The sequence below is a fragment of the Pelodiscus sinensis genome, chromosome 2, assembly GCF_052426305.1.
Source record: "Pelodiscus sinensis isolate ZL-2025 chromosome 2, ASM5242630v1, whole genome shotgun sequence".
Taxonomy (NCBI): domain Eukaryota; kingdom Metazoa; phylum Chordata; order Testudines; family Trionychidae; genus Pelodiscus; species Pelodiscus sinensis.
The window spans coordinates 183435051-183448329 of record NC_143053.1 but is presented as its reverse complement, the minus strand read 5'-3'; the positions used below and the strand labels follow the sequence as shown (position 1 = coordinate 183448329).

The following is a 13279-nucleotide window of genomic DNA, read 5'->3' as shown; positions in this document are numbered from 1 at the left end:
GGCCCCTTCAATTGCATGCAGAGTCAGAATAGGCCAGGGATAGGAAGACGGAAAGTTGAGCACTAAGACCCAGAGGAGGCATTGCTTCCCCTTGCTCTGACCTTGAGGATTTTTGCCAGCAACCATGTTTTTCTTTTGGTTGAGCAGCAAGAAGGGAGCTTCCCTGCAAAACCAGGTAAGTAGGGGGGCCGGAGCCTGAGAGGGGGAGGCCGGGTGTCTGGGATTTTCACCTCCTGGCCAGGAAGAAACCCCAGAAAATACCAGACATTTCAGATGTCCGGTATTTTCTGAATTTTTTACTGGACAGGACCCGAAAATACCGGACTGTCCAGGTCAATACAGGACACCTAGCAACCCTAATCTCTCTATATAAAAGCACTTACAAAGTTTCTTTTAATACAAACTTATATGAGAATGATACATTATTATATGGAAATGTTACAGAGATTTATCCACACAGGGCCCTACTGTCACTGTCAGGACCTTTTTGAGATTAGGTTTATTATATGTTCCCTGCTGCTCCAAAGACATGCAGAAAGTTTCCTAAAGAAACAGCTCTCCTGTGCTTTAGAGCAGTGGTTTCAAACTTTTTAGGCTGCATACCCCTTGCCAAATAATAGATTCTGATTCATATCCCTTTCTGAAATAGGATCATAACATACCCATGATTAGATTGGCAAGGCTTACTAAATAAAATTTCTTGATTGCCACTGCAGAAATGTAATTCAGGATGCAGAAAATTGCAATTTGGTCTCTGACTGATTACACAGGTTATCCACAAATAAATATGCAAAAAATTGAAAGAGTGCTTAATTCATTTTGCATGTTTTATTATTTTCTAAATTAAAATAGAGAAAGATGTGTAGTTTGGAAAAGTTTTCAGAATTTTAACTTTTTGCCAAAGTTGTAAGTTTGTGCAGCATTTCTGAAAGGCATATGTATATATTTAAAAATAATGCAGAGAGTTGAGATTGTGATTAGTTTAAAGCATCTAAAGCTTACTTTTTCTCTCTGTTTCCCTCCCTAACCCTAGTAAAATTGGAAAAAGAAGAACCTAAACTGACTGTGCTGGCACTGTCATTTTATTCATGGTAGTTTTAGGTCCAAGCACACAGGTATCTGAACTTGCCACTGATGTGGTATGTCTACACTGCAACTCTATTTTGAAATAAATAGCACTGTTCTGAAATACTTTATCCAATTTTGGTTGCTTTTATAATGAAACCCCCAGACATAACAATAGAATTTTTTCAGTACCCTGAGGTACCAGTCAGGATGATGCTAGGCACTATATCTAACCCAAGAGAAGATGCAGACTATGTTTTGAAGAGCTTACAATTGCTGGGTGAGAAGCTTGCAATAAATAATAGATAGGTTAGATCTCTCTCTCTAACTCTCTCATATATATATATATGTCAAGAAATTATTCTTCAGATTTTTTGTTCTGTGCAGTAAGTGCTTCTCAAAGCTGCTAGAATTTTGATTATATGTTTTTGAGCATTCATTTGAGCTCACCATTAAAAAACAAAAATAACATATGCTGGAAAGAGCCACAGAAGAACAACAGTGGTTAAAAATACAATACTTAATATGAGGGAAAGACTGACAACATTTGGATTATTTAGCTGAAAGAATTAGGATCAGAGAGGTGTTAACTGTGATTGTGAAAAGATATAGTAAAATTGATCAGACTCTCCTTTCTATGTGATCGTAAAATGAAATGAACACGCATCATATTTACAAAAATGAAATGGAACTTTACATCACTAGTGAAGCTATAGATATCACTAACACAAAAGGTCATCAAACCAAACCTGTGGCTGGATAATTTTATGACCACTAATAGTATTTGTAGCTATTCCAGCTAAGATTCTACAAGTAATCAAATTACTGTATATGCTTCAGGGCCTAAATTGATTGCATATGGTAATCAGGAATAGATTTCCCTTCCCCATGTGCAGCATTCCACAGATAGCTGAATGCATTAGGGATTCTTTTTCATCTTTCTCTGAAGCCTCAGGTGTGGGCAGGATATTGGACTAAATAGATAAATGCATTGACCTGATATGGCAAATCTTATGTTCCTGAGGGCACTTTAAGCAATTTCTGCTGCCAAAATCTGCAGTCTTTAAAACAGATTGTATCTGAAAAAGCCAGCTGCAACACATGGTCTGTCAAATTTGGACTCTCCCTTCTTTTCCTTTCCACTGACTTGCTTCCATTTCTGTTTAATAGAATTGATGCCATGTGCATATGCACTTCTGTGTACAATGTGTACATGCATTTGTACTTGTGGTAAGAGAACATTGCCTCAGATAGCAATTGTCTTGACTTCTAGTTTGACCTTCCAAAATACTATCAGCATGAATGCATCTTTACTATATTTAATATTGACTGTTTTGTGGGTTGCAGGAACTGCTAGGGACACATAGACTAGGTACTTAAATATGGCGTGAGCATGACTGGACTTTAAACAGGCACTACAGATAATCTTTGCCTAATTGTACAGAGATACAGTTTTAAAAAAAAAACCACTGAGAAAGATATACCTGATATTTTCTCTCTCTTTTTGTCTGTATAATATTTAACAACTTAGTCTAATTTTTAATTGCAAGATGGACAGATATGCTTTCTAAATATTGTATTTAATCAAAAGTGAATAAGTGAAATTTATCTTCTATAGTTCTTTTCTTGGAATGTAATAGTAACTTCTTGAATTAGTGTTACCCACTCTTATGGTAAAGTGATTTGAAGTCTTTAGAGGGAATGCTGGCTGGAAATGTTAAGTGGGATTATCATTATTTTTTTACTCTATATTTTATCAATGTCCACCTGTCTGTCTGTCCATCCGTCTGTGAGTCCATTTAAGAACTGCTCCTAAACAGTAAGAGCTAGCACCACCAACATCCTTAATGTAGTGTAGACAAATCTTATGATGGAATCAGTAGCGTATGAGCATATCACTTGTCCTTTGACTCAGAAACAGTCATTGCCCGTATCCATGCTGAGGCAGCCACAAGAAAGCTTACTGGGCAGGATGCATTTCTTGTAGAGCCCATTGTTAGAGTGAAACATCCTTACTGGGCCGTTAAGCTTCAATAATACATTTATAATGAGCTAACTAGACTGAGGTAAACTGCCCTGTGGGTAAAAACAAGAAATGGTCTAGTAGCACTTTATAGACTAACAAAACATATAGATGGTATCATGAGCTTTTGTGAGCACAGCCTACTTCTTCAGATGACCGGAGTTTTGAGTTTAGGATGTGCAGTTTTGGGTCTGCACATCCTAAACTCAAAACTCCAGTCATCTGAAGAAGTAGGTTCTGCCCATGAAAGCTCATGATACCATCTACATGTTTTGTTAGTCTATGAAATGCTACCAGACCATTAGTTTGTACAGGAAAAAACAACAAACTCGGCTACCCTTTGAAGCTTCCCCTATGGGTGTTATCCCAGAGCAAACACATTTTAGATACAGATACTCAGCCAATAGTTATAACTTCAGATATAGTGGTGATACGTGGTTTTAAACAGGATAATCTTATTTAGCAAATTACATCTTTTCCGTTGATACCTTACATGACACACTTTACACAAAACAATTTGCATCTGTACAATAATGGCAACATCTGTGATACAAATGCTCATTTTTCAATCATGCAGAATCACAAAGTCTTATGAATATCAAGATATTTATCCTAAAATATTCTATCTGGATATCTTTGGGCTCCAATAGGATATTGACGAAGAACCCTTTGATGGGGGGACAAGGGGTAACCAAGGCACCTATTTAAAATTCCTTGTTCACATAGCATCATCCTGATTTTGGAGCTGGGCCTAAGCCAGGAACTCACATTTAAACATTCTTTTCGCTCATGCCCACTGTATAAAATTTCCATGGGGCTTCACATTTAAATTAATTGTTCTGGTTTGACTCTAAAACTAGAGGGGATCTAATAGCTGGATGAGGCTTGGATGTACCCTTATATCACTGAAACCTCATTACAGCACTCATTTCTGTGAATTTTTTATCATTTGAAATCCAGACCTGAACTCTAGTCCAGGTTTAACTTAAACCTAAAACCCCAAAGATAGCTTACATGAATCTGTATCTGAACATCACATCTCTACCAGTCTCTAGTTAGACTACCCAGTACTGGCTGTAACAAACACAAAAGCGGATTTATATACAGAGTCCTGATTATCCAACCTTCGCTTATCCGACATTCTGCTTTATCCGACATAGTCATTCGACGTGCTATTTATGTACCCATACATCACGTACTGCCATGGCCGTAGCTTTGTTTGTTCCTCTGCGCTAGTGATTTATGTTTGGGCTGTGATTATGTTTCATTTTTCCAATTGCATGTTCCCCTTACTGTATAATTTTATTGTTTGAAGAACATGGCAAGTAAAAAGAGAAAAAAAAGTGGTTCTTTCCATTGAACAAAAACTTGAAGCCTTAAAGAGACTAGACAAAGGCGAGTCCATGCTAAAAATTGCATCCGAACTCGGTGTGGGGCGAGTTACAGTTGGTGACTGGAAGAGGAAAAGAAGTGAGTTAGAAAAGTGGTACTCTGATTGAGCCTCAAACGAAGGACTGAAGAACAGAAAAACGATGAAGAAATGAGAATATGAAAAAGTGAGCGAAGCTTTGTTCTTATGGTTCACACAGCAAAGGGATGGGGCATGCCTATCACATGCCCGATTCTGCAAGAGAAAGCTCTGATTTTCCAAAAGGAATTTAATGAAGGGAACCTGATTTCACGGCCTGTGTAGACTGGCTTCATCGCTGGAAAAAAAGATATGGGTTAAGGCAGCTCAGTATATGTGGTGAAAAATTATCGGCAAATCAGGAAGGGTTTCTGAAATTTAAAGGTAAATTTCATTGTCTTATCGACAATGAAGGATTATCAGGTGAGCAGATATATAACTGCGATGAGACAGGCTTAAACTATAAATTGCTGCCTTCAAAAACTCTAGCTTCCCAGGCAGAAGCTTCAGCTCCTGGGTATAAACAACATAAAGAAAGAGTGATGATTCTAGCCTGTAGTAATGCTACTGGTAACTACAAACTAAGACTCACATTTATTGGAAAGGCGAAAAAAACACAAGCTTTCAAAAACCTAGCCATGGTTTCTCTACCATTTTCATACAAGAATCAGAGGAATGCATGGAAAATCAGCTATTTTCCAAGACTGGTTTTTCAATGAATTTGTTCCTTCAGTAGAACAGTTTTTGAAACCGCTAAACCTACCAAGGAAAGCAATCCTTGTCACTGATAATGTGCCATCTCATCCTCATGAGGATGAACTGATCAGTGGGGACTTTAGAGTAATTTTTCTTCCTCCTAATATCACTTCATTGTGTCAGCCTATGGACCAGGGTGTGCTTGAAGCATTAAAGAAAAAATATCGTTGTAAGCTTTTAACTACGCTCATTGAGGCAATAGATGATAGAAGTGGTATGCCAGATAAGATAAAAGATTTTATTTATTGGATTGCACAATCATGGGAAAATATTGAACCGCAGACTCTGGCAAGATCATGGAGAAAGCTACTTTCGGAAGATGAAAATATACAAGAAATGATGCAAGAAAATTGTGGTAACCTGCTACCTTTGTTGCAACAAATTCCAGGCTGTGAGAAAGTGAATGATGATGATATACAGGAATGGATGGAGAAAGACGAGCAACAAGAACTGACTGACCACATCATAATAGCTCTGGTGAATCAGGATGAAGATGAAGATACAAATGACAATGACAAAATGGAGAGAATGAGTCACAGTGAAGGGGTCAAGGCTCTTGAGGCGGCACTGGCTTATGTTCAACAACAAGGGGAGGCAACTGGTAGTGATGTTATGTTATTGAGACACTGGCGTGACCTCACCGCAAGGAAGAGAAACAAAGCTGGAAAACAAACTTCAACCACTAATTTTTTAAAACAATAACTTTGGCCATACTGCATACTAAATGTTCTGTACTCTATTATGTTAGTTGTACTGTAGAATAATTATTAATAAACCTGATTTCATATCCGTTTCCGTATTATTCAACATTTTCATTAATCCGACCACACATCGGTCCCGTTTAGGTCAGATAATCGGAACTCTATTATAGTAATCTTTTTATGTGGTTTAACTTTCCTGCCTATGTCTGTGAAAATGAAATGATAATGGCTATAGGCTTTACAAATGCTAAGCAGAAGGAGATGATTCTATGCTCTGAATGAAGACCATTTCAGAAGAAGAGAAAAATGTGACATCAAAGTGTCCTACTATAAAGAGAAAGGGACACAGAATTCAGCTCTTTACCAATGCTGTTGTTATAGAAAAAAACAACAAATGGTCTGGTAGCACTTTATAGACCAACAAAACAAGTGTTACCAGACCATTTGTTGTTTTTTTCTGTAACAGACTAACTCGGCTACCTCCTGAAGCTGTTATTATAGTTACTATACTGTCACTAGGTAGGCCATTTCAAAATATGTATTTGTAAATTTCTTACATCACTTTATTTTTTTTTCTAGGTCACTGGGATGCATTTTGTATGAAATGTGCTGTATGGATCATGCATTTACTGGACACAATTTTTTGTCTATTGTGCTAAAAATTGTGGAAGGCAACACACCTTCTCTTCCTGATAGATATCCAAGTAAACTGAACACAGTCTTCCACAGGTTTGACATTTTCTGGCTTCTCAGATATGTCCAATTATTTTCAAAAATTGCTTTATCTTTCTTCCATTAATATTTCAGCATGCTGAACAAGAATCCTTGTCTGAGACCATCTGCAGCAGAGATTCTAAAAATCTCCTACATTGATGAACAACTACAGGTATTTAAAGTGAGAAGGCAATAGGCCTGTACTTATCGTGTGTGTGTGTGTGTGTGTGTGTGTGTGTGTGTGTGTGTGTATTACAAAAAATGCATTAATGTTGACCATTTGTTGAAAAGAAATGTCAGCGAGGAGTCCATGCAAGTTTCTTTACAAATGGTAGAGGGAAAACAAAGCTGTTGTCACCACTCCCTCTAGAAAAGGAACACGTGAGAATCTGCTCAAATATGCAATTTTACAAGTAATAGCGTATTCGCTATATTGCAGACTTCTGAGATTACTGGGGCTGGATAGGCATAAGGGTTTATGAGGCATTTCTGGTCTTGGCCAATGGCCAAAAGTTACTCAAATATTTAATGAAAAACAACACATTCTAGAAAACTTCTTACTTTTCTGATTTGTGGTCTTGCTAAAGCATATATTAGTGCTAGGCTTTATGGGAAGAGGGACAGAAAAGTTGTTCGAGTATTTTATATTGGGACTGAACCAAATATTGGATCATAGATGAAGATGTGGGATACTGCATTAATATAATTTATTTTGCTGCTGTTTTATTTTTTAGAAGAATGTCAAATGCAAATTCACAAATATGGCTATGAAAGTCAAGACATTTAATTGTCAGAAAGAAGCTGCTTGCATCATTAAAGCTGTGTAAGTACTGCAGTGTTTGTATTAATAAAAAGTATTACAAAGGGAAGTGTTGCTAAATGCATTCATGTTTTAAACATTTATTTAAATCAAATGTTGAAAGGGATCTGTGCTAAATATGCACATGCATATTTAGCATCTTTTTAAAGTGCTTTGACCTTTGTTTTTAAAGTTCTTTGAGATCTACAGTGAAAACCACCCTAGAAAAACTAAGCATTCTTATTATTACAAATAAGAATATATTAGCACATAATAGCACATGCACATTGGTTTATTGTGCATGCACAAAGGATATGTGTACATGAAAGTATAGTACCTGTTGCATGTGTAATTAAATTATTCCTGCTCACAAATACAAGATAATGCATATTTTTGACATGTGATCCTCAGATCTGTACCTTTGGAAAGATGAGGTCATAATATGACATGTGCTATGATTCATTTATGCATTATGTAATTCATGACTTCAGGAATATAAAGGTTTTTTTTTCATAAATGCTTTAAAGTTGAAGACATAAACATTTAAACTAATAGTCAGTATATAGACCTGTAGAATATCTTTTAACTATATAAAGAAATTAATAGTACTCATATTTATTGAATCTTACACTAATATGCATTCGATGTTACCTATATGAGATAATTCTATAATAATAAAGATGTTAAAGAGTATCACATCATAATACTTCAATGATTAACACAAATTTCAATGTTGATTTCTTTCTGCCTTCTTAAATTACTCTTGCATTATATCTGGTATTCTATTTCACTTCCTGTCCCTATACTTTGTGTGCTACTTCTTTACACTGTTAAACTTTGTGTTCCTCTACAAAGATGGCAGCAATTTACTGTTGGATAATTCCTTGTCTAGTTTGTTATGAGGCTTAATTAGCGGTTTATAAATTTCTCTGAGATCCTTACATAATGGACAATGCAGAAATACAGATTATTATTATCCATTGTAATCATATAACAAACAACATAATAACAAATCAGACAAATAAATGCACATTAATATTCATAAAATATTACAGGTAGATCCTGTGTGCTTCACATTTATTCCTCAGATTGGTCATGGGACCCATGTAAGAGTGAATTCATAGCTCCACAGAGGAGATATGTTTTTTTGGTAGTGGAGAGTTGTGCTCCTAAATGTCATTGGCATAATATGCAGGCAAGGTTTCAATTTCCAAAAAAGTGTTTGAAATGTGATAGCGGAAATACACACTGAAGCATCAAATATTTGAAATATCAGGGATGTAATTTCCAGTCCTGGCTTTCATTTTGTGGGTAACATTTTTCACCTCCATTGAACTACATGCACCATTTTAAACTTAAATCACACTTTTCTTGGTTATTTATTTGGGGCCAAAAATTGTGGGTACAGCTTTTTATGGGAGCAATATTACAGCTGAAAAATGGAAAATCAACCTCCAAATTTCCATTTGTTTCCAAGATCGACTGATAACACTTATTTATACTCTCTTGTGGAAGGAATGCAGTAAGCTCCAAAGGTCTTTGGATACAATAAGTCTATATTGAAACAAATCACTTTTTTAAATTGACATTGTGTATGGACAGAATTGTCAGAGAGAGAGAAAGTGTGTTTATTCTATGATCAGCAGTTCCTCACATACATTCGGCACTAATGGGCTTGTGGTCTTCCCCAACACAATCAACAGGTTCTAAGTGCTAACAAGCTCTTTGCATGAGTCCATAGAGAAGTTCTTGAATTCTGTGACGGCTATTTATTTTTTGATGAACTTTCCTAGAAACATCCGTTCCTTTTCTATGTGTCCTTGTGCTATACAGCTTTTAAAATGCCCATTTCAAGAATTTTGAAGATTTTTTCCTTTCATTTATCTGTGTTCCATATGAAAAATTCCCATTAAATACAATCATCTAATTTTGGCAGAGCATAAAAATTTACTCTTAAAGCTTCTCAAATTAAAGGCAACTGTTCTTTGTTTAAAAAAAAAAAACTCTTATAAACCCTCCCAGATATACTCTGTATTCTGAGTAAATTGGATTTAGGCTTCAGAATATGAAAATAATATGTATTAATCTAATCACAATAAAATGTAAAGGTTTTAAATAAAATTCTGTTGAGATCATTAAAACTTTCTATTGTCGTTGTTAAGCAACATGCCAAAGTGACAGATAAAAATAAACTCTAAATATTAGGAAAGTATTATCATTCAAAAAGTCAAAGGGCAACAGTTTAAATGTGAAGTCTTGGTATTCATAAATTGCTATAAACTTAAAGCTGTATTTCAGTTATAGAAGTCCCTAGATAGAGTTATTTCTTGTACATTCTTCCCAACCATTTTGTCATTCGTCTATATTTTTTTCTTTCCATTAAATCTTTATGTATCAAACTCAGGTTAGCTTTATGTTTTCTAATAAAAGTCTGTAATAGTTTACTGAAGTTCTACCCAAGTTATAAATTTTAAATATTTAAGCAAGCATAAAGCTCTACAAATTCAGTTTCAACATGAAAGAAAAATGGCTTTGTTATCCCAGAGGTTTTTGTAGTATAAATCCCAGCTCTGTTACAGTGCATAAGAAATATGCCTGAATTATTCATTCTTGAAGGATTTGTTCCAAATTGCATAATAGCTGAAATTTTCTTGTCTTTGTCTTCAGTGTCACGTTTCCCAGTACCACTCAGATCCTTCTAATATTTTCCTCCATAGATAACGTTTGAGAAATATGGTGAAAATATCTCTCCTTGCATTTTAAACATTATGATGTTCCAAGTAGTCCCTGTGGAACTATGTGATTTATTGGGATATAAAATTAAGCTCTTGCCATGAGGGCAGGGGACTGGACTCGATGACCTCTCGAGGTCCTTTCCAGTCCTAATATTTTATGATTCTTTGATGATCACACATCAGAGTAGATGAAGATTTAGTAGCTAAATCTTGAATTTTAAGAATAAGAGTAACAATTTGAAATGAATACTATGCACCAGAAATTCCAATGATCTAAACTTTTGGGTTACATGGGAAGTTATAATGTATGACTGCAATTGCATTATTATTATTAATATTAATATTAATATTAATATTAATATTAATACTTATAATTATAATTATAATAATTAGTCTGGGATATATACTTATTTTCAAATATAGGAAATGTGTTGGTCTCTTGTTTATGGATATAGTTGAGCTTTGGAATAGGTGAATTAGTTATTCATGCTTAGCTTTCTGGGGAGATCTATGAAAATCATTTGAGCCAAGAAAAAACACCTCTGTTCTGTCGGACCAGGAAATGAATAACAGCAGACAGTATTTACAAGGAAGTAAATGACTATTTTAAAAGCTCATTAAAGGAGCATTAACATTTTCTTCTTTTATACTTGTTTAAAATTGATTATTAAACATTCTTCTTAGTGTTATCAGTTGCTTTAATTTTAAACTGAAAGGCAGAATTTCTGTTTGCGTTATCTTAAATGATACAGGATACTATAACTTTTGCAGGGATGATTTCACATTTATTATTATATTAATAAAGTACTGAGAATTAAATGATTGGTGTGGAAAAAATGAATAAGGGAAATTAACTTGTTCCCATAAAATAAGAACTAGGGATTACCAAATTAAATTTATAGGTAGTAGGCTTAAAACAAACAAAAGGAAGTTTTTTTTTCACATAGTGCACGGCCCACCTGTGTAACTCCTTGCCAGAGGACGCTGTAAATACCGGGACTTTAATAGGGTTCAAGAAAGAAATAGATAAATTCATGGAGTTTAGGTCCATCAATGGCTATCAGCCAGGATGGGTAGTAATGGTGTCCCTAGCCTCTGTCAGAGGCTGGGAATAAGTGACAAGAGAGGGATTACTTGATGATTCCTTGTTCTGTTCACTCCCTCTGGGGTACCTGGCATTGGCCACTGTTGGAAGACAGGACACTGGGCTAGATGGACCTTTGGTGTGACCCAGTATGGCCATTCTTATGTTTAGTCATCTTATAAAATACTTTAAACGGTTCAGGCAAAATGTACTGAATGTATAGGTCTGCATTTTTTATACTCTCATAATGAAAATAAATTTGATATAGTACCCCTATAAGTAAAGAAACCTCTGTTTAGTCCATTACATTGCCTGTGTTTTTCTCATTACACTCAAAATGCCATAATCTTTCAGCCTCATAATGATATCTTTTTAAATATTGCTCTTTACATTTTAATATAAATAGAGACTTGCATGCTTTTATTTTTAGGCAGAAAAAAGTCCATTTGCAAACTCTGAGGGAACTTTCTGAGGTGCAGAAAATGACTCCACGAGAGAGAATGAGGCTGCGAAAGTTAAATGCTGCAGATGACAAAGCAAAGAAACTTAAGTAAGATAACTTAACACTGCGTTTTCACCCGGCATTCCTTCAATTGTGCAATTTACCAGGAAAGCAAGAATGAAAACAGTTGATTTAGAGACACTATGCAGACTCTTCAGTTACTGATGGGTGAATGGGGATTTTACAGTAATTAGATAAGAGTAATTGCTGAAGTAGCGGGGGAAAGTCAGAGCATTAATTTAAAATTGCACTACAGACACTGCATTTCTTACTAAATAAATGAGTAAGAAATCTTTGAATTCATATATATAGAAGATGAATTTTTTAAAGTGACTCATTGAGGCCATTACTCTAAGGAGCCCAGCCACCTGTCTTTGACTGACAGTCCAGGTTTTGAGGAAAGTGTCAGTTATTTTGACCTCTGTGATTTCTGTAGAAGGGCAGAAACTTTATAGTTCTAAAACAAATGCTATTTGGCAATGGGCTTAATAAGTGAGAAGATTCAATGGTGATGAACATGTTATAAAAATTCTACTTAGAAAGTTTTTCCTGGGACCATAAGGGGTCATAATAGAGAATCTTTGAAGAGAGTCCATATTCTTCATGAGAGAAACATGAAAAAAAATCATAGATTCACCACCTTCTTGAATTCATGTTAATACTTTCACCAAAATAGTCTCTCTAAGTTCAGTCTAGATTAACTAATGCTTATTTTGTTATTTATATAAATGTACGCTGGAATGGTTTATTGTTTATGACTATTGGGATCAGCACTTTAGTCTTGTCATGACAAAGCAAGCATGTGTCTTCATTAGTAATGACATCCAATTACAACAAAGACTGCTAACAAGTAAAATAGTTGATGATTGAAGTCCCAATTTGTAAAAATTCTGAATCAGCATTTGTTGTGTCTATTTGACATTTATCAAAATTAGTGCAAAGGAGTGGTTAAAATGACAACTGGGTTTGGAAATGATGATGCTGATTATGTTACATGGACATTGATTCTCTTACCAATAGAAATTGTTCTTCCTGGGCTCAGTCAGTGTCTAACCACAATTGGAATTTCACCATCTCTATTATGACTTGTGGATGTTGCTTAAAGTCTTTGATCATATTGTTAATAATGAGAGGCCAATTTGCAAATATATGAGAAAAATCATAAAAAATAGATTACAGAATTTTGAGTATTTTGTAGAATGGGATTAGGAAATAGTATAGAGTGGCAGTTTTCTAATTCATGTTTGAGCAGATAAAATAAATGTATCTCTTCTGTAGCATAAAGAAGATAATCCTCTTCAAAACCCATTCATAATCATGAAGTTAAAATGCTGGCCTAGGTTCCACACTGGCTAGCTGAGCATACTCTGTTATAATACAAAGGAATCAGTGACATTAAGCAGAAGGACTACAAAGATACAGTTCCATTTCAAATGGGCTACCTTCAGACTGCTATTGCACCTCCAAAATTGAGTGAGAAGTGAGCATAGCC

The 13279-nt window shown here is 35.2% G+C and overlaps 1 protein-coding gene across 6 annotated transcripts in view; it reads left to right on the top strand.

Moving 5' to 3' along the window:
• Window positions 1–13279, top strand: part of NEK11 (NIMA related kinase 11) — a 214479-nt gene that overhangs the window by 104559 nt on the left and 96641 nt on the right. For 5 of the 6 annotated variants that reach the window (XM_089776602.1, XM_006117582.5, XM_089776601.1 and 2 more), the window contains 4 exons: window positions 6533–6682; window positions 6761–6839; window positions 7402–7490; window positions 11716–11835. In XM_089776602.1, coding sequence (XP_089632728.1) covers window positions 6533–6682; window positions 6761–6839; window positions 7402–7490; window positions 11716–11835 — 438 coding nt within the window. The remainder of the gene's footprint in view (window positions 1–6532; window positions 6683–6760; window positions 6840–7401; window positions 7491–11715; window positions 11836–13279) is intronic. The other variant, XM_006117584.5, reaches the window with a different exon arrangement.